The sequence below is a fragment of the Colias eurytheme genome, chromosome 24 (assembly GCF_061535395.1).
Source record: "Colias eurytheme isolate Ceu_HAF_F1 chromosome 24, ilColEury1 Martin Lab GWU primary, whole genome shotgun sequence".
Lineage (NCBI taxonomy): Eukaryota > Metazoa > Arthropoda > Insecta > Lepidoptera > Pieridae > Colias > Colias eurytheme.
Genome location: NC_143003.1, coordinates 7,649,956 through 7,670,398, shown reverse-complemented (window position 1 = coordinate 7,670,398; position 20,443 = coordinate 7,649,956). Strand labels below are relative to the sequence as shown.

General features: G+C 33.6%; 1 protein-coding gene across 2 annotated transcripts in view; it reads left to right on the top strand.

The window, feature by feature from the left end:
• The window catches only part of LOC149898051 (uncharacterized), a 370,187-nt gene extending 352,634 nt beyond the window's left edge, over nucleotides 1–17,553 (top strand). For both annotated transcript variants that reach the window (XM_090115790.1, XM_090115791.1), the window contains 4 exons: nucleotides 10,873–11,012; nucleotides 12,501–12,601; nucleotides 13,108–13,221; nucleotides 13,747–17,553. In XM_090115790.1, the coding sequence (XP_089971916.1) occupies nucleotides 10,873–11,012; nucleotides 12,501–12,601; nucleotides 13,108–13,221; nucleotides 13,747–16,155 (2,764 nt within the window). In that variant the 3' untranslated portion in view covers nucleotides 16,156–17,553. The remainder of the gene's footprint in view (nucleotides 1–10,872; nucleotides 11,013–12,500; nucleotides 12,602–13,107; nucleotides 13,222–13,746) is intronic.
• Nucleotides 17,554–20,443: the final 2,890 nt, after the last annotated feature.

The window sequence follows — 20,443 nt, the reverse complement described above, 5'->3', positions numbered from 1 at the left end:
TTAAAAATAGATAAAGAGACGTAATATAATTTTGTCATTTTGCAACCATTAAATTTCGTTTTAGTACCGCTTCGCTTTTATAGATTACTGTTACAAAAACACGTTCCCCTATAGAATTAGCATCCATAATAAGCTTTCACAAGTATAACAAACAAACACATTATATCCCAAAACAGTGAAGCTTTTAAAACTACATTTCACAACACAATTTGCTTCTGGATTAATTCCAAAATAATCCTATAGGCAAGTCTATTCCAGGATATCTCGAATAATCGACTATCGACTGATAGAATCGGACTGCTGTGAGATAATATCGATTTAATCGACATCGGGTTAATGATTCGTGACGTACAACGGTACATACATATAAATTAAAGTGTGCGATTATTTACATAGCGAATGAATGATATGTTTAACTGTTGTTCGCTATATTCGTAACAGTAGAGATGAAATCAAAATAAAATTTAACGAAATACTTATGTAACTAAGAAATTAATTAATAAGTTCATTAATTTCTTGTATTTTATTATTGTGCATTATGCAGATCTTCGTTGGTAACTATAATGGTTAGTTTCTAAATCTCAACACTGGGAGGTGAGTTCAACCACGGTTTACGACAAAAAAAAAATTAGCTGCCTTATACTTAATTAATAAGCAAAACATATGTGAATACATTCATATTCACTATTATGTACTTAATTACAAATTAGAAAAGACAGTCTCACAAACAAATCCATTCAATGCCCAACGAATCCATAATGTCCTCGAAAAGAATATTCCAATAGCCATTGCTAGGGGAAACATTTTGCAGATCGAACAAAGGGCAAAGTTGCTTCTTTCCTTTTTATTTCAAACTTGGGCCCATCAGCAGCACAATAGAAAGTTTTGATTCAAATAAGATGGGACGCTAAATAGTGAAGTTTGTGGGCCCTGGCGCCGCAGTGATTGATGGGGGGTAGGGCTGGCACTACACAGGTTTTTGAAATAAGGAAACGTGAAATTAAGGTTAAAAAAAATGATGGAAGAAACTTGGAGTTCAAGATAGAATGTAAAGAAAGCTAGAAGGAAAGAAAAACCTTTGTTCGTTCTATTCTTGTTTAGGAAACTTCAATTAGCGTAATGGTATGTATAAGATTACTATTGATTAAATTGTCATAGTTATTATAGTAGTAAGTATGCTTTAATGAAATATTCTTTCAGTCTTTTAAAAGTATCGTTCAAAATAAACAAATAGGTATACGATGATATTACATTGAAATATAATATGTTATTTTATCGCTGTAGTTTAAGTTTTCCCCTAGCGGCAACCCTATAGTTACAAGAGATGGCACAGTTTTGAATTCGCGAAGTATTTTTGTGATGTTTATTAATGAAAGTGTAGTTTGAGTAGTCATTTCCTGCAATAATTTATATCTTTCGTTTTTTATTATCTCAATTCTTTTCCTTATTTATTTATAGATCTTAATTTTACTGAAAATATACATATTTAAGACTAAAAATAAATACTAAGTATTGCACGTGGAAATAATCTGAATAACTGTATTCTGTTTCTCTACTTGTTTATCAAAGAAGTCAAGTGAAAGCAGAGCATTATGAAAACCTACTTACGAAAATTCAAGTGTGTACAGCGTAAAGCTACCTAGTTAACAAGATGTTTATTTCTCATTTACGCAAATACTGCTGAACTGATTTGGATTAAATTTAGCATTATACTTCGGGCTGTAATAAAAAAGATAGGAAAAGGTTTTATGTTATGGCATTGATATAAGATACTTATTCGATACATATTTACCTTTTCTAACATCTATGATTTTTTTTATTTACTAACAAATAATACTAAAAACTTTTAGGTATAGTAAAATAGTAGTAGATACATTATCGTCCCAAACCCCATAAGGGACAGAAATCCACAAAAACATCTGCATTGTCACATTTCTCATTTCGCTATAATACGCAAGGACATTTGGCAGGGTACCTAGATTATGTAGGCCACATGTGAACATGACATTCCGATGCTATATACCGGTATATACCAATATGTATCGGTATTTATATCGGTATTGGAAACCTAATTTGGTATAATGCATTGCGCTTTCGTTATTTTTATTGCTAATTCTCTACATTTATATGTTTTATTGCGAAATTGTCAGATTTAGGTATTAGCTGAAAATAAATTGTGTTTTGTTGAGAACGTTACCTACCTGATTAGTTAATTTTAATCGAATTGGTTCAGTAGTTTTCGTGTTATTCAACAACAATGCGGATATATAAATTAAAAAAATTATCATTGTACTATTATTGTAACTTAATTGTTTCTTCCATTCTGTATTATTAAAATGAGTACCTTTGTATCTTTATTCTAGGAAAAGTTCATGTTAAATAAAGCACAATTACTCATAAACTACATTTCACGGAAAAGATATTATTCTTAGATTACCCTCATTCCATCCGCAAAAGAATATATTTTTCTAGAAACCAACTAGATCTTATCTAGAGAATTGTAACTTTTCATCACGTTGCTTAGCGATATAATTGTTCGTGACATTTTTAATTACGCACTTCAATTTAACCTTTACCTAGTATCTAAATTTAAGACCTTTCGACATTTCAAACTCAAACTCAAACATTTATTTATTCAATTAGACTTCTTTTAGAAGCACTTTTGAATCGTCATTACATATTTTTTAAACTAAACCTACCATTTACACACTTAAAATTATTTCATCATATTTGGCTCTACATTTTTAATGTGTCATCATTCATAATTTCTATTTTATTTATTTAATAATTTTAAATACCACAGCATGCTAAAAATATTTAAAAGTATACAATAAGCGGATTAATACAGTACCTAATACATTTTAAGACTTGTTCTCTAGTATTTACGTATATATATAACCTTAGGCTATATAATACCAAAAGCATCTAGTATTCACGACAAATCAATCGACCACTGAATGTTAATGCAGTTAGATTGTAATTTGAGCTTTCAATTATCTCGTGACTTATCGATCCTATAAGTTAACTCTTGTCCTAATCTAACAATAACCGCACGGTTAAACTGGACGCTAGAATTAGTAAGATGTTATTATTATAGTAAATAATTAATAAATGTTTCTATTGTGTATTTATCTTGCGAATCTACATAGTTAGAGCCATTAGGTATTGAATTTTAAAATAACTGATTACTCTTACTTTATAATCTTTGTCCACAAAACGTTATCCATGTTGAACGAATTTTTCAAAAATTGGTACAAACTTACAATCTTTCATGTATAATTCATCAAGCAGCAAATAAAATGTACATATTATTTGTTATTTTCAGAAGGCCAGGATGACATGATTATTTAAAATGAATTAGTATTCGTTACATTGCCCAAATCCAAATCAAACAAAGAATGGTTGTTATTGAAACAAAGGAACCGAGAGTCACATAATATTATGATATTGAAAACCATCCTCACACGTTATTAAATTGAGGTTATAAATACAGCACTTTCTCTTAATTTAGAATATATACTTAGGGATGGTTTAGACAGATGGGTGTTGGAAAAAATCGTTTTTTACCGATGAATAATTTAACGGAAGCAATTCTGCCCGAGGGGTTGGGACCGGCAAGTTACATTTGAATTTAATGATAATTTTGTTTTTTTAGAATCCGCACTTGCGTTTTTGTTTGTGTTTCTCTTTTTCCTTGTGGGCTCTTTGTAACGTTATTTATAACTTTCCTAACATGCTATAATCTTGTACAAAAAACTGATACAAAGAATATTTCGTTAAATTAACTTATAAAAGTTTCTCGTAAACTCGATGATAAACTAGTTTTATAGCCTATTATTTTGGAATTTCATGACGTTATTTATTGTATTAGACGTTAAGGACATTGTAGTGTAATCGCTTAGTAAATTTTGTTGTAAAAGCTACTTTTATGTACATAGGTTTGATGTTTTAGGTGTCGCCAGTTATTAGCAAAAGTGGTGAATGTCCTAAAGTAAAATTTCTACTATATACATAAAAGAATTTTACATGAACAGCTGATTAGAACTGTATGAAATAAATTGTAAACTTCATGTCCACATGGTTGTTACTCGGCTACCGATCAAGTAGGTACCATATGCAATATAACACAGATAGCAGATCCATGGCACAACTGATCTGATGACACTGACGAAGATCCGCGTTGCGTAATTTTACAGATTAGGACGGCGATTACCGTTCCGATTATGCAAATCGTATCGTCACGTCGTGAACACCGTGACGTGACGTCGTGGAGTCGTTTCGTAATTAAAGACATTGTTGTGTAGTTCATTTGATTTTAAAGATTTCGTTCATGTTTGATTATGTGAACGGTTTTTTGTTTTGTTTTCATCTGAGGTAGTTTTTAAAAGGTTTTGGTAATTTTAGGAAGTCGGATTAATGTCGTAGTTCTATGAAAATATTGGTAGAAGTTTTAATTGGCTAGTTTTGTACGTATTATAAACTGTAAAATTAACGATTCTTGAGAAAGATGCGTACCTAAGTTATCGTCAATGTTTAATACCTAACTGAAAAATTATCTTACAATAAAATTCTATACTGAAATAGGTAAGCTCTTATTTTATTTACTAAATTATTAAAATTTAATATCAGCCAGTCTTAAAGTAGCTCAAAACTTCTGCAGCTTTTGTCCTGGCGCTAGGCCATAAATAAATCAAGTCTAGACATTTAATATTTCTTTTATAAAATTATTTATGGCGTGAAAAATGTTTCGTGTTTCGTAATTTTTGCTTTATTTTACGCGTTTGATATTGAATCTATTCAACACATTTAAAAGCTTTCTTTGTTGTTATTTTATTTATGAAAAATAACTCGATAATGTATTTACTTTTTATTAAGGGATAAAAAGCTGCGATAAATATACTTACTTTCACTAATAAATGGACACTCATGACTTAAATAATGTATAAAATATAAGTCGCAAAGCAATTTATAACTACAATAAAATAGAAAATACAAAAATATATGCATATCTCAGCTTGCAAAAATCTCCATGAAAATGTGACGTCATCCCCAATCTTTTTACCCCCGTCGTTCACCCCTGAGGGTGGATTTGCTAAATTCCTTTGTAATGCACCTTACGTCACCTGCTTCTTATATTTATTTTGTATTTTATAAGCGTTTCAACTTGAATTGTGACATAAAATCTTCTGTATAAGCTTATAGCTATGCATGCTTATATTATAAATATGAAAGGCTTACTCTTTACTATATCGATTTAGACGAAATTTAGAATTTAAATAGTGGAAGGCAAACGTTGCCTATTTTTTTAATAAATCCCTTAATGTGTACTTGCAAGAATGGTCTATGTAACAAGAACAGAATAGAAATATTTACAGAAGTTTTAGATAATATCGTATCGGTTGTAATTAAAAATGACTCTTTATTTAATAAGTACCGTAATACCTACTTAAATGAAATTATTTATTGGGGGAGACGAAAATTTTATTATAATTTATTACAATAGAGAGTTAATTAAAATTAAACAAAAGGGCTGGTAATATTTTAAGGATATAATTATGTAGTTTTATTTTGTAGTTCTTATAACACATACCTAATAGCTGACATTTAAATACTCAATTACGCAAAAACGTCGAAGATAGAACCTATTGTTCTTAAATAACTGAGTCAGATAATTTCTTAAATAAGTGTTATTTCATGTATATTTTGCACCTATACATACAATTTAAATATATTAATTAGAAGATATAAGTACATAAACAAATACCCACTCATTATAATTAATAATACTAGAAAATTCATTAAACATGAATTATAAAACACAAGAGTCATATTATAATGAAAGCACTTTACATTGAAAATCCACATATCTGTCAAAGTAATCTCGGAAAGTGGGATTAGACTCGATTTTATAAATCCCAGCTCAAGCTGATTGATATTAATCCGCGTCGTCAAAATGTATAAACTTCAAGTTAATGCTTAAGTTATAAGCTTAAGCGATTTTTATCGAACAAGTAGGTGTTCATGGAAAGTTGATAGAAGTAATATAGTAAGTCAGGTAATAAAGGCATAAGAAGAAATCTTATTATAATATAATCTATTGTATAGTATCTGGTATTTAACATTGTCTACCTAAAATCTCTGATTTTCATAGTTAAATTAATCGGTGTATCATACCATCAAACCATTAAATAAAATAAACCGAAATGGAAGCGTATTAGGAAACCATTATTTAAATTGATATATAATTCAATTACTACCACTTACTACCGAGCATCGAACCCAGTATCTTTTAAATCTTACGATCTAAGCACAACATTAACTTGCTACATGACATCATCCTGAAAATAGAAATAGACAACAAATAATTGTTGTTAAATAAAAGTTTGCTCTTTATAGAGCGAAAAATCGGTCATTATTATTAATGACCGATTTTTCGCTCATACCTTGCACCACACCAAAACCGGATATTTTACAAAAGCCTGGATACTTGCACCGCTGCAATTCCCGGCACCACTATTAATCTCACCCGGCATTGTTTCCATTGTGGCTGGAATCGAACCCCCGACCCCTTCTTGAAAGCATTTAAGCACTTGACAATTGTATTTTTTCCCGTTTCGAGATTTTAATTTCTACGATTTAAACTTTCTTGCTATTTACTTGAAAGGATCGTCTTTTAAATCTTGGTAATTTTTATTGTTTATTTTTCGCTAAGGTTTTTAAAATATGATAGGTTCTTTTATCTACGCTATACATTTTTCTTTTTAAACATCATTCTGATAACTCTTTATTCAAATACATGTAATAGAGAATTAGTATAAATAAATAAAACATAGTTTACAAAACATTTTAATTAAAATGTCATTACATAATATGAATATTCATATCCCATATATTATTAACAAGAGTTGAATAAATACTTCCTCCACTAGTATACAAAGACGAGAAATGTAATTATAAATTTATTGGTATTAATTAATAATGAAATTTGACTTAACACAAGGAATGGGGAAGTATTTAATATAGGTACATACTATAAATAACTTAAGTTAGGGAGGGTAGTTTTATAATTTTTTTTAAATTACCCTATTCTTTTGTTCTTAATACATCTATTATTTTGAAGAATGAATTAATTCTGAAGATTTAAAACCTGATTTATTCGTTAAATTACTTAACCCGAAGCTTCTAACAATTTACAGCGAGCGGAGTGAATTTAAACAAGGTAATAAATCAAGTTTTTAAGTCGCTCATTAGCTAATACTTAGGAGGTAAGGTACACAATTTATAAACACAGATAATATACAAAAAATATTTTAAAAGAGCGTGTGTTCCGAGCACATGTGTCAGAAGTGAAACTTCTTTGGTAATATTCAAAGATACCAAAAATCTTCGCATTACTCCATGACGTGACGGTATTGGCATGACGCGACCTGGAAATATTACTCTCAACTAAATGATTTCTTTTTAAATAAATATAGAATGTAGAACAATAACTACGGAACCATATTATTTGTTGGCTCACACACAGCGCACGGGACCATGAAATCTATAATTTTCATCTGTACACCCTTCCCTTTGTTCAAATTTCGGTGTTTTGTTAATATTTATGGAGCATTGCTATGGAATAATAATTTCGCTGTATTGAGAGCGGTCGTTTCGCGTAAAAAATTGGCATTACGTTTAAATTGGCGGTCGAGTGTGGGTAAACAATTGCGTAAATAATTTTATATTCAATTGTTTAGGCACTACATACAGGATACTTTTGCTTTCGAAGGTTTAATGGGCCTCTTCACAATGGGTAGCGTTGGCCCAACAAATGATCGTCGATGTTTGCCGCCATTACGGCGATTATTATTAAACATCCACAATTACGGCCAATCTACTCTCTCTCTACCTACTATTAGGCTACTCTCCCAACGCTGCCCTTTGTGAAGAGAGTCCATTAATCATCAATATTCAATTACATAAGCCAATCGTTAAAAACATTGTACATTAATAATATATTATTACACGCGTGACAAAAGTGCCGCATTAACACAAAGCCATATAATTCAGAAACGTTTTCAAACGTCCAAAACAACATGAAGAGTGTTAATACGCGAATTATTACGTTTGTCCCGACGGACAAAGCTTGTGTCGGACAGATTAAATTTTTTCCGCGTTTTCATTAAAATGCGGTTAGCGTTTGTAAAATAAACGTAGTGGCTTGGCAGTGTGCCAATTTTTTTCTCGGTTGTGCGACGTCCACACAGGGAGATAGCAAAGAATTTTGTAATAGGAAAATGCTTTAGCTAGATGATGTTATGATTGAGCGGTACTAGTGTTTAGTAGATTATGTTTGTGTAATAAAGGGAATTTGATACAACTATTGATTTTGTGATAGTAAATAGATTTATACTAAGTAAAAAAAAAATACCTCAGTACTATTGAAACGATTATATTAATTAAAAGATGCTAATAAGGTCACCGTAACATTAGCTATTCCTACAATTTTATTACTGCTACGGAACTTTCCAATATTGATTTGACAGTTATTTAATACAGTTCTTCGTTCGCGAACGTTCTACGAACAATTCGTTAGCCCTGTATAGCCACACCATTATAAAGAAAAAAACCAACATACATGGACATCGGTTTATCTGTAAATGGTATCATGGGAAAGGTTAATATAAAATGGACGATATTTGCATTGACTTTAAGAATATTACTGTTTCGATTTAGCAGTTTTCGATGAATTTGATGTTTTGAAATGAATGAATTACATTGGTTCGGTGAAGTTAGAAAATTGTTTATGTTACCTTTTATATTTGCATTTCATAAATTTTTCCGCTTACAAAGTCGAACTTTTTAACAATAAATATGTACCTGGGTATGTAGATAATTTATTTTCGGTATATTATATTGCTCTGAATTATAAGTGATTCTATATGAATTTGAATTTTAGGAAGCATTAAGATGAAACACTATTGAACCTTGATATAATAAAACCTAAGCTAAACTTTCAAGTACAAAAAAATTGAACTTACAAATATACAAATTCGTGTAAATCCTAACACATGATATTGAATAACTAATAAAGTAATGTTACTTTGTACAGAAATTCAGCCTTTTCGTATCCTACTAATGTTATAAATGCGAAAGTTTGTGAGGATGTGTGTGTGTGTGTGTGTGTTAGTTACTCATTCATGCAAATACTACTGAACCGATTACAATGAAATTTAGCACACATATAGAGGGTAACTTGGATTAACACATAGGATAGGTTTTATCCCGGAAACCCCACGGGAACGGGAACTATGCTGGTTTTCCTATGAAAATGGGCGAAGCCGCGGGCGGAAATCTAGTATTAAAATAATTCTGAATACATTAATTTATTCATGCCATAATTTTAACATCGCACTTTCACTTCTTCAAGGCTTTCTTATATAATTAGGTAACGAAGTTTTAACAGGTTTTATTTCTAGATAATTAGATATTATTTGAGATCTTATTTTTTACAGGGAATATTTATTTTACAAGACTAAAACTTTAACGGCAAATTAAACATCTTCAGCGTAATAATACTTTATGGAAATATTCTAGATTATCTGTGCCCTTAATTGCAAAACTTTGCCGTTATGACAATAATTATAGTGATATCTGTATTTTAAGATCTCGGAATAAATAAACTCTCATATTATAAATCTAAAAATAAATTCAAATAATTTGATAAAAATAGCAGACAGTTTAATATCAAATACGACATATAAATCTCAATGTAATCTTAATATTTTTATTTATTGCCAGACAGCCAAAAATGTCTCGACTTATTCGTTTTATATTCTTCGTTTTAATACTTGCGATTTATTAGAAAAAATGAAACAATATAATATTTACATAGGTAAGTAATTAATTAATTAATTAATTTAGTAAGAGAAAAGTTACAACTCCTTGTCGTTAAAATATATCTTATCTTGTAGTAGATATCTAGTTAATTATATTTTCCTTTTGTGTCTTCTCCAAACACATTTGAAGCCCCTTTTAGCATTCTATTGAAAAATATTGCAACCGAGTCTATAAAGTGGTCGAATGTCCATTACTTGGAATAGAATCCAAACTTTCAACTGTCCACTACTTATAAGGCATCTATCCATTCCCAGCTATAGAAATATTCTAACATTATAACATGCAAGTGAATTGAAAAGTTAAAACGGTGGAAAGCGTTCCTGTCTCATTCGAAGCTATTCAGAATTCAGTACGTGCTTTTGGAAAACTGGCTGAGATTTGGGCGCAGTATTTGAATAAACAGATACGTTTGACTCTATTTCTAGGTATTGTAGACTGGGCTACGTTTATTCTGTACGCGTTGCATTGTGCGAAAACTCTTTGTGGTTACCCTAGCTGTGAATAGAAACGGTTTAAACCGCCTTTATTTGGAATATTTGAAGTCTTTTAGCACGTTAACTAGAATGGATTAACAATATTTAAAAAAAAAACTGATTTGTCCCGATTTGACTTATTTTGTTAAATTTTTAAATGAAACAGGATTAATATTTCGAAATAAAAGCAACTTATTTTCAACGAATATCTTTTATTACAATATAATTATTTAATAAACACAATGTTCTATGTCTTCCTATTGAGCTAAAATCTAATTGTATAATTGTTTTTATTACAACAGATTTAATATTCAATGAGCACATAAAATATAAAAATTAAGTCCATTTTACAAATTAACTAGGCTATACATAATCCGCATTGCATTTAATAAGAACATCGCGATATAGAAATTATATAGATTCTACAAATGAACTAGGCTATATTTTGAGATGTAATGTTACTTGCTAATAATAAGTTTTATTTATATTTATCTATGATATAATTATCTTGTTACAGACCGCCAGCACACCACGGCGCGGCGCTGCTCGCCGGCGTGGGCGCGGTGCCGTCGTACGCGCCGCCCGGCCGCGCCTTCTTCACGCCGCCCCTGCCGCCCGAGTACCGCAACCCGTTTGCTGACAAGCCGACACTTAGAGGTAAGCGTTGTTTGCTGACAAACCGCCACATAGAGGTAAGCGTTGTTTGCTGACAAGTAGACACTTAGAGGTGAGCGTTGTTTGCTGACAAGTGGGCACTTAGTGGTAAGCGTTGTTTGCTGACAAGTAGACACTTAGAGATAAGCATTATATCAGTCGCTGACAAACTGATACGTAGAGGTTACTTTTATTAATCGCAGACAAGACACTTAGAAGTAAGCGTTATTAATTGCTAGTGGAGTTTTGTTCGATGACACACAGAGTGTTAATATACACAATTTAAAGACACAAGAATATGTTTTCACAGTTTGCTGACACAGAAAGTTATTTTGATACAATTTCAACAATTTTTGACGCATAGAGTTAATTTTACACAATTTGCTGACACACTCAGTAATTTTACACAATTCGCTGACGCACAGAGTTAATTCTTTACAGTTAACTTGACAACTAAAACTTACTGTAAAGATTATAAAGCTAGCCAATACAAAAATAATGTAAGCTTTACATAATGTGTAGATTAAACAACTAAGTAATACGAATAGCATTTATACAAGATAATTAGCTGACACTAAAGTAAAAAAAAATCAAACATCTAACTTAAATACAATCACGATTCACAACGACTTCCATCTGATTGTTTCTATTTCTGTAATAAAAATGTTTCAATTCACATTACTTTTTACCGCGGAGAGATTAAATTGCTTTCCACTTTCAACATTTTCTAGTATTTTAACAATAAATTATATTGTTTTACGTCTACTGGTTTGTTTTTCGAATATAACGAGGGTCACTGGAAATAATTGGAATGTTAAAGTTTAATTTACTGAATGTTTGTTCAAGTTATGAGTACTAGTGTTTTTTTGTTCGTGAATTTTCGACTCGCGAGTGGTCTTGAAACGGTTTTTATAGGACTAATTGGTGTTGATTTTATTATTTTGCTTTATGCTCGTGTCCTCCCACTGTTTGTTTGTATGGACGTTGGGTATGCTTATCAGCTTTAATAATTAAATTAATTAAACAATACCGATGCATTTCCATGAATATTTATGGGTTATTGTGAATACAATAATTTTCAAATGTAGATATTGAAATAATGGCAATATTGTCAATCTCGAGCATTATCTTCAATAAACTCGAAAATACTTGCGAAAATCCAATGATTTAACTTTTTATCATAAATTAGCTTCCGCCCACGACTTTGTACGTGCATCCCCGTTTTTCCCCGTTCCCGCAAGAATTTCGGGAAATCCATTCTTAGCGGATGCCTACGTCCTAACCTCTACCTGCATGCCAAATTTCAGCCCGATATGTCCAGTGGTTTGGGCTGTGCGTTGATAGATCACTATATCAGTCACCTTTCAGTTTTATATACATATATAGATTTTCATTTACAGTTCTCCTTATTCCTATATTCTTTCCATGGCAATAAATACATATTATATCCTGATAATGACACACTCTAATGATAATTTGGTAAAATTCCAGGCACAAACACAGATGGGAACAGCTACCTCAACCGGCGGCCCATCCCTCCGCCCTCCCTCGGGCCCGGCCACGAGAGGATACCTATACGACCTCCTGGACAGGTTAGTTAGAGGATAATCTATGTAAACAATGTTAAAGATTAGTTATTTATTCTTAAGAGATCTTTTAATATAATCTATAATGTCACTTCAATACCATTCATTTATTTTTTATATTAGAAATCCGATAGCACTTTCTAATAGTCATCAGGTAGATTAATATTTTTATTTATTATTTACCACCGGTATATACTTAGTACATATTTTTATTCTTAGTATAGTGTTATTATGGACCTACATTGTACAGTGTACACACTGCATTTTCTACAATTAAAATATAGTCAAGTAGGCAGTATATTAGTGAGATCAATGGGCATTGGGAAAATCAAAAACTTCAACTTATAATTTTTATTTTATGTATTCCTTTCTTATTTGCGTGGAAGGAATCGCTTACAAGCGATAAGGCCACCGCAAAAAATATCGTTTTTCCATTACCATGCACCGTTTAAGTATCAAATGAAAATTAATCGCGTTTAAAATCCGTTAAAATGTATAATTGCTATTTCCAGGAGATATCGTCCCCGCAAGTGCCGGCGCCTCCCCCCGCGCCAGCTGTCCCGCCGCTGCCGCCCGCCGGCCTCGAGCCGCACAAGAAAAAGGCCCTTAATACACCTAGCCATAAGGTAGGCTATTCTGTGAAGGCAAGAAATTAAATTTAAGTCTTTTTCAATTTTTGAAGTGAAACTTTAGGCGCGTTGAGTGTAAAATTTCAAGGTCGTGTCATTGAGTAAGGTGACGATTTTGGTATCTTTAATCTTGCCAAAGATGTTTCACTTCTGACACGTGTGCACGGCACACACGCTCTTTTTTGCTAACACTTTCCATGAGTTTTAGTCTAATGGTGCAAATTATTTACTTTAATTGTTAAATGTTTAGTTAAAAAGTAATGTCTGTAACAGAGAATTTGAAGAAAATTGTTTAAAATATTTTCTCAACTTATTCTAAACTTATGTTTTTAAGGTATTATAGACAAGCTTTGTTAGAAAAACTTTGATAACTTTATAAAATGCTTTGATAAATTTTTCATTTCATAAAGTTTAGAAACTTCTACTTATTTGTTGTTATAGAAAATAGGATTTATTTTTTAAAACTCTTGAAAAAGCAGCTTCTTTTTATGTATAATAATTTTTGTTTTTTATTAATTTCAGCCTGATGAACTAGACGGTGACAAGCATGGCACGGATCAAGCGAACTTCACCGACTTCGTTCCCAATTCCCTCAACATCCCCACGATATCCAGGATCCTGTCCGGCTCCAATGGCAGAAAAGAAGACATTCCTGATGTCCTCCTACGAACTGTCACGGCTAAACCTCAACATAATCAAGAGAAAACGTCCAAAAACGATGTCTTTGTGACTAAGGATGCTGGAGTCACCATAAGCGACAACAAAGATGTCTCCACAGAGGGCGTTCTCGCCGTCCTAGACCCAGAAATGAACAACCTAGATAGACCGCTAATTATAGACCAAAACGGCGAAACGAATACGCGGCGAAATCTCCAATACGCGACTAAAGATAAAAATGACAGTAGAAAAGATTACACCCCAGCTACCACGATAGGTTTCGAGCTAAAAGACCCTGAAATGTCCACGGAGCGATATCATAACTTAGCCAATGTAAATTCAGATAAAAAGATTCTCAAACAGGACACGAAAAACAACGGGCCCGTGCAAAGGGCCGGCGTCACGTGGCCCTTCGCGTGGAACGTGCACATATATCTAGCTACCGTCATGTTCACTATATTAGCCGTGTATTCAATATTCAAAATCATCTGCTACAATAAGTTCACTCATCTCTTCACTCAGTACTACTTTATCATTTTACATTTGATATTAGTGTTCGTTTGTTTGATGCGAATATTCTACATGTGCTACGATCCGTATAATATTAATAATTCCTTGCCGATATTCATCAGTGAGATTCTCTTGCACGTGCCAGAAATATTCTTAAGCATAGCGTTCTCTAGCACGATATTGTTTCTGTTGACGAATAGCATTAACTTTAAGACAACGTGTTGCGCGTTTCTGTTCCGATCTCGGACCATTATAATAGCGGGCGGCATCCATCTCCTGTCGTGCGTAATGTTGCATATCTTCGAGAGTAGTAATACAATATATAGGACGCCCCAGGGGGTAGAAAAAAGGGTACTAGGTCTAACGTGTCAAATTATTTATATCATAGCGTGCCTCACTCTCGGCCTCTGCTACCTGTATGTATATAAAATGCTCAAAGCGGTGCTGCAGAAAAAGAGTCACACGTACATTCACGGGTTCCAAAACCTGTATCAAGCGATACACATAAATTTAGCGACCGCGCTGTTGTTCGTACTCATGGCGGCTCTCCAAATATTCGGAATATTCGGCATAAATCAAGTCAATATGACGAAATTCGATTGGCTGCAATGGGGCTATCAGTTCTCGCTGCGTTTGATAGAAATCAGCGTAGTAGCTCTTATTTCGTGGGTGATAAGTCTCAAAGTAGGGATAGTCGCGTCGCTGCAACACGAGAAAGCGGACGGACAAAAGATATCTGGTTTAGGACTATTCCCTTGCGCGGGAGGATCCAGTAACGAACAGTTCGAGTCGGACTACCCGGCGATATGTAACACCAACACTAATCTCCACACGTACACTTTACGGACGGGCAAGCCGATATACGAGAGCGCGGGACATCATACTAACATTCCGGACCAATGTTGCGGACCGGCCGACCACCGGGGGTTCCACCTCAACACGCTGGCCGCTAATTGCGACAATAATTCCGGAACCGAAAATTATTCCGGGCACAGCTCGATAGCCAATGCCGGTCACAGCAGTTCCACGGAATCTAGTAACGCGACATCTAGTCAGGGTGTCACGAATCACTTGATCAAACACCATCCAAACATGGCCGGGTACAATGGCATAGAATCCGCGTCAGACGATCACTATTCCAACTGCGACCCGGCGATGCAGTCCCTGCAGGGCGACGACCCGCTGGACCACGAGTACAACGTGATCCAGTACGGCAGCAACGGGGACTTCGTCCGCGACATCAAGAACCAGAACTACACGGGCGGCTCCACCCGCAGCTCGCACAACTTCAAGCACGCGTCGTACGACCGCGCGTCCGCGCGCACCAACAGCAACCCGCGCCGCAAGCCGCGCCCCAAGCACAAGGGCGCCGCGCCCTACGAGCCGGGCTACGCCGCGCCCGACGAGTTCGCACCCTACGACGCGGCGCCCTACCGCGGGGGCGCGCACACGCTGGCGCCGCGCTACGACGGGCCCGCGCCCCGCGGCTCGGCGCGGCGCCCCAGCCCCGGCGCCCCCGGCGGCGCCCCCGCCGGCAGCACGCGCCGCAAGCACAACGGCTACCCCGAGCGGCCCAAGTCCACCGACCTGTACGGCTTCACGGAGGACCCGGCGGCCCGCTACCCGCTGGGCTCCCCCCAGGCGGCTCCGCGCAGCTACGAGTACGCGACGCCGCAGGACGAGCTGCCCGAGCCGGCCGGCTCCATGCTGGTGGCGCAGGACGGCTTCGTGCGGTTCCGCCCGTTAGAGGACCCGACCACCTGATTCACACTGACCCTGTCCACGGACAGCTGCCGGCCCCGGCCCTGTATAAACGATGTATAGCTAGATGTAACGGTGTTTACCGCCCTCTTGTACATAGCTAAGTGAGATCTCGACCGAGACGATGCCATTATTTTTAAATACGCGATCGATCGACGATTCGATCCGTTTAGAAATCTGTTGGAGTATTAATGTTGCCATTTAATACGGTTGAAATAATTTATTTATAGTTGATCGTGTAGTGTTTCGTTCGACCCGCCATAGACTATCCCCCGCGACCCGACGGCGTCGAATCGACGACGGCATGTGATATCTAATATTTCTTTGAACGTTATTCTGTCCATAATTTTTAAGCGTAGAAGTGATCCGACTAATTTGTGTTAGTAGTCGTTTGTGTTTCTTTGCATTTAATCGAATGTTCTTCTAATGTTTCCGATAAATTTTATGATAATAGTATAAAGTGAACGTTAATTTTAATAGTTATATGTGCGTGCAGATGTCTAAATATTTATTTTGTGCCGACGACCCTTGTACTTACGTTTATTTGTTTCCTATTCGTGTTACCAGGTTTAAGTATTTTCCTATTTCAGGCCACGTTATAATATTTCTCTGCAAATTACCGTTTCATTTAATAGGCAAAATATTGTTTTCTGAATGTAAAATATTTACATATTTTATTTGTTTTTTTTCAACACCCCGGTAATTCAAAAAATGCTCTTAACCTAGTCAAAACGAACATTATCATAATCCTGCCATTATCATGAAAGTATAAAAATATCATCACTTTAGTAAAATCAGAATTTATTATGATAGCAACACAGATTTAACTGATAGATATATATAAATAGTTATGTAACGTACGTATGTATGTTGAACATATATAAATATCGCACATAATGTGCGTTATCGAATAGATAGGTGAAAAAATAATTGTATAAATTTAAGACGAGAGTATTTATAATCGACGAAATATTCTTAGTCAACAATTGGTGTTTATTTCTATTGGGCGGGGCGTTAACGAGCGTGTTGAATGCGGCGTTTTTTTTTCGTTTAAAGTATCTGGCTATTTGTAACAAGCGATTGTTAAAAACTATTTAAAATTATGTCTAACCAAACGCTGAAAACACGCTCGTTAGAACGCCCAAAGGTTTTGTGCTCATATAATTCCTATGTACATAATTATCCAATACGGTCCATATAACCGTATGAATTGTCACTTTTTTATTTTTTTAATCAATAAGTGTGTATATAATCGGGCTACTGTAGTAGCGAATATTGGAAGTATCAATTTTATGTAAATTATATAATTTTTTTTTAATGTTTCCAAGACTGTACCTACTTTTATCATTTAACGAACACAACTGACATTTATTATGTATAATAAATAAAAATGATACACAATTTGATGTTTTATTTATCACTCCTTTTACTTTAAAGATATTAAGACCTTACAGTTATTTTGCCAGACCACCCGTAGCACTAAGTAAATTAAGTAAGTAATAAACATAGTTTACATCAGACATAAAGAATATAAATATAAAATTTCATAAAAATCGGTCTAGCCGTTCCCGAAGAGCATGGCAACTAACACTGTGATACGAGAAGTATATAAATGTTATGAATGAATTAATTTCTTATTTACATATACTTAATAACTTGAAAAGTGATATACCTACTTATAGTTATACATTAGGATAATGCAATAATTCTGTCGCTAAAAATATAAATATAATCAATAAGTACTACACATCAGTCTATATTTCACAGTATAGTTAGGTTACCAGAAGTATAACATACACGAAATTTCACATAATACTTGTTTTTATTATTCCAAATAAATCGATCGTTAATTACATTAAACTAGATTTTTTTTTAAACTCTCAACGCTCAAGCTCTAAATTAATTACTATTTTAAATAGGTAAACTAACCCACACTTATATTTTTTTGAAGACACTCTTTGAGAACTAGAAAACCGATATTTAACATAGTTAGACTGTATACTTTTATTTGGCGCCAGACTCCAGAGTTGAGTTGACCACGCTTATCCCAAAAACATTTCATTTTCGTCTGTTTATCATTTGGTCTCAATATAATACAATTCATTTTATTCAACTTCATTTTTTTATCTTATCATTATGTTCACACATAACAAAAACAAGTCAAAGCAAAAAAAACATAAATAGTAAGTATCACGCCCAATCACACCAATATCAGCGGATAATCAATGAAAAATGTTACAAATATTAAAGGAAAAAAAAACAAAATTATGCTACAATATTTCCCACCTAACCATGTGGCATCAGTCATGTGTTCCACATTCCAGAAAAAGTTTCTACGACGCTGCAGCTGGTACCTATTATGTATATTCAGTGAAGTAAGTATTATACCAGAAGAGGAGCCACAAGTAATTTATCATAATACGAAATACATAATCTTCTTATATATAAAAATGAATCGCAAAATGTGTTGGTAAGCGCATAAATCGAGAACGGCTGAACCGATTTCGATAATTCTTTTTTTATTATATTCCTTGAAGTACGAGGATGGTTCTTATGTAGAGAAAACGTAAACGTCATGTACCACGGGCGAAGCCGGGGCGGACCGCTAGTATATTATAAACTCATATTTTGTAATTACAAACATAGATTCCATACAAGAATATTAAACATATACAAACAAATAAAAGAAAGTTTATTTTTTTATAATATATCAAGAGATCAATCCATATAATGAACTCATAAAATAATGACAATGCGTAATTTATTTCTGTGTTTCTAAAAAACCTAATAATCTAAAATGCATTAGAAAACAAAAATAAAAATCTAACTGTCACCCTGCACTCTCTGTAAAATTGTGTAAATTTATGTAGTAAGTGTATATTATGTAGCTAAAGCTGAATTAAAATATTACATCAGCCAAATCATAAGCAGAACAGCTAGGTATAAATTTACGCCTTAATTCAAAATGTTCGCGTTTAAACGCGTTTAAACCTTAGTAAGTAACAGTCAAACGAATAGATGTTAGAAGTTGCTGTTGCAGCAAAACTTTAATTTGAGTAAGCACCAAGAAATAGAACAAGCTGAACTATTTCTGGGTGCTTACTGAATAATAGAATGTGTAGTATTTTGTGCTATTTGATTATTGATATAACAATATCACAATCATTTAATTATGGTAGGATAAAGGATTGACATAAAATACTACACATTCTATTATTTCTATTTCTTCAAAACGTACGGTCGCCACTCAACTTAATCGACTACTTATATTATGTAAAAAATAAAAATCCAAAACATCTGGACAGATTTTTATGAAATTTTGTGTGCTACTTATATATAATTGTGTCTACTCAAGAACTGAATTTACTGCGAAAAATAATTCTTAAAAATATGATCGAGCTCATTCGTTTCGCAACAAAACCAAAAAAGATGCCGGTTTTTGATTATAACTCAATATTTTTAAATTTTTTATTATCCTCCTGTGTATGGATCAGATTTATGTAGGTTATAGTTATATATTCTTTATTGCACACAAATTTTTAATTTTACAATACAAGGATATCAGAAGTTGTTTTTGCACGTTTTGGTTAAGCCTTATTACTACCTATCTAAAACCGAAGCATGTAAAATATTTTACGTTTACTTAAATAAATAAATAATAATAAAATATAATTACGTTTACTTAATTGATCTTATCTATGTATTCAACTATTCAGTTTTGAGGTGTTGAAAAAAAATTGAATGAAAGCTATGTTATGTCACTACATAGTATAAAACAAAGTCGCTTTCTCTGTCCCTATGTCCCTTTGTATGCTTAAATCTTTAAAACTACGCAACGGATTTTGATGCGGTTTTTTTTTAATAGATAGAGTGATTCAAGAGGAAGGTTTTAGTATATAATATTTTATTAATTTGTTAGGTTCTAGACAAAGCGGGCGAAGCCGCGGGCGGTAAGCTAATTATTTAGAAACCCGTGAGTTTTAGAATCTTTATAAGTATTCCGCCAACCAACTAGTATTCCGCCCGCAGCTTCGACCAGTTTGACTAAAATCTTATAAATTATATTATACCAAAATCTTTTTAGAGAATCACTCAGTAAATTAAAAAATCGCATAAAAATACGTTGCATAGTTTTTAAGATTTAAGCATACATAGGTTCGGACAGACAGCAAATAGGTTTTTTAGGTTAATTTGGTCGTAATTTTTTTTGTTAGTGTCCAGTGTGGAATCGATCCCAGGTAGATATTACAAGACTTTACATTTCATATATTTTATAGACCAAGTTGCAATG